General features: G+C 34.9%; 1 protein-coding gene across 1 annotated transcript; it reads left to right on the top strand.

Annotated features, from left to right (window-relative positions):
• On the top strand, positions 1-1,493 carry LOC131607988 (uncharacterized). The gene is made up of 4 exons (XM_058879933.1): positions 1-347; positions 435-537; positions 839-1,000; positions 1,195-1,493. The coding sequence occupies exons 1-4, from the start codon at positions 76-78 to the stop codon at positions 1,330-1,332; spliced, it is 675 nt and encodes a 224-aa protein (XP_058735916.1). The 5' UTR covers positions 1-75; the 3' UTR covers positions 1,333-1,493.
• Positions 1,494-2,318: the final 825 nt, after the last annotated feature.

Raw genomic sequence — 2,318 nt, 5'->3', positions numbered from 1 at the left:
TGAAATTAGTACTAATTAGGATTCAATTTTGAGGAAAGAGAAAGTAAAGTGTGAGAGAGAGAGAGAATATTAGATATGTCAGGTGAACACAGGAGCGGAATATTGACTGTACTTCTACTGCTTGCGTCGCAGTTGCAGGTACTCCTGGTCGGAGGTGATTACATCCCGCCGGCTAAACCAGACGGTTTCGTTTACAAGAATCTTCACTTCAATCACGATGCCATTCAGATTGAAGCTTTCTACGATCCTCTGTGCCCTTACAGCGCTGAATCATGGCCTTATCTCCAAACGGCTCTCGATCACTACGCCGGCCGTGTTTCCCTCGTTGTTCATCTTCTCCCTTTACCGTTTGTTCTCCAATCTCTCACTTTTTTGCCCTAAATAAATTAAATTATGTGATGTATATTTTAATTCTTTTTTTTTTATGATTGCAGATACCATGACAATGCTTATGTTGCGTCTCGTGCTTTGCACATAGTGAATGGTTTGGATAGATCTGCTACATTTCCGGTGCTGAAGTCGTTCTTCAAGCATCAGGTTGGCTTGTGTGTTTGAACTTTCAATTCTTTGTGTTGGTTGGATATGGTGTATGTATTTAGGGTTTTAAAAATGGACGCAGGACGATACTGATATTGATATTCACAGTTTTTATATTAAAAAACAAATTATAGTTAATTTAAGCTGTGACGTCTTGTGACAAATACACGGACCGAAATTGCGAAAGCTCGCGACTGTTTTTTTTAAATCTTATTAGACTATCAGCTCTTAGTTATGGGACTGAATTTTCATGTTATTTTGTGTTTCTTGCTCACTAAATCTAGTGTATATCCTTTTACAGGAGAAATTCTTAAGTGCTCCAACACGGAACTTATCTAGAGCCTCAATTGTAGATGAAATAGTGAAGTTTGTAACATCTGTAATTGGGACTGCTTCTGAGACTTCTGTTAAGAATGGCTTCAATGACACAAACACAGATCTCCTCACCAGGGTTTCCTTTAAGGTATAAGACAATTTTTTTTATCTTTTACTCTCTGTTCAGATCAATTTCGTGTACTACAATAATATAACTGAATTTGAAATTATTCTATCCAAGATTAATATTGTTCGTATCACAGCCCTTTGATTTAAAGCCTTTCTTTCGAGAAATACTTTTTTCCTTCCTGTTTTATTAATTTAAGTTTCTCTTAAATGCAGTATGCTGCATCGAGAGGGGTGTCTGGAACGCCTACTTTCTATGTCAATGGATTCGTGTTACCTACAGAAAATACTCTTAACTCCAGCGATTGGAAGAACGTTATTGACCCATTGATTGGTGCGAAGAAAAGCTTGTAAAATGAAGAATCCCTTCACTACATGCTTGCAGATTTATGAAGTTCAGTTGTATTAGCACTTCGTTAGTGAAAGAATAAAGAATCTAAATACTGTATCTTCATATCAATAGCTGTGAATGGAATCAAAGTTATAAATAATTAAATATACTTCTGTGTTGTACACTCTCTGGCTAAAATTTTACACTAACTACACTTTTTAAGTAACATCCTCGATTTTAGTTTAATGAGCAACCAAAGCCATATCATACTACCAGTTATAACCATATTAACACACAATCAGACATGTTACAAACTTACAAATCCATTCATTTTATTACTATTGTTTATTGTTTAGCAGCTTGAATAAGCCTCCACGGCTCATTAATATTATTCTAGTTGCATTATTCTAGCTAAATTGAACATAAAAATGCAATATCAAACTCCTGATGCAGTTTCTTCTTGTTTCATTCCTGGAGTCTTAGTGAAAGACGTGAAAACGTGTTAGTTTTCTGTAACTGAAATAATACAGCTCTTTAATGGCATTGGTTTTTTTTGTTTTTTGAGGACTTTTTATCCTTTAGTATGTTTGGACTAATGCTTGTTAATCTGAATTCTGTTTTTTTTTTTTTTTTTAATTTTATTTTTTATGTGTGGATAAGATTATGAATTGAATTTAAAATTGAAAGCCGGTAACAAGTAGAGTTAATACTTGGGCCGTTCTTGGTTAGCCCAAATTCAGTTCTAGGCTAAAAAAATTGGGTATTACTCTTCACACCTTTTAGTGGTGCTCATCCACCCTAGTGAAAAACTAAGAATGTTCCTAAAATTTGGAAGTTAAACTCCGGACGTACTCAAAATGCAACCACAACATAGTCAAGTCTCAAACCCTGGCCAAAGTAGAGCTATAAAATTTTGAGGTTAATCTCCGTATTTTATATGTAAGTTAACTGTCAGAATCCTCTATGTTTTCCCGCACCATAAATAATTGCAGAAATGGGAAGAATAACA

Source organism: Vicia villosa, linkage group LG5, assembly GCF_029867415.1.
Source record: "Vicia villosa cultivar HV-30 ecotype Madison, WI linkage group LG5, Vvil1.0, whole genome shotgun sequence".
NCBI classification, from domain to species: Eukaryota; Viridiplantae; Streptophyta; class Magnoliopsida; order Fabales; family Fabaceae; genus Vicia; species Vicia villosa.
This window is presented reverse-complemented; position numbering and strand designations above follow the sequence as displayed.

Excerpts from the sequence above, each read along its gene's own strand:
- LOC131607988 (XM_058879933.1), top strand. The coding sequence starts at position 76 with ATGTCAGGTGAACACAGGAGCGGAATATTGACTGTACTTCTACTGCTT. Across the intron at positions 348-434 it reads GTTCATCTTCTCCCTTTACC|ATACCATGACAATGCTTATG; the intron begins GTTTGTTCTCCA and ends TTATGATTGCAG. Across the intron at positions 1,001-1,194 it reads TCACCAGGGTTTCCTTTAAG|TATGCTGCATCGAGAGGGGT; the intron begins GTATAAGACAAT and ends TCTTAAATGCAG.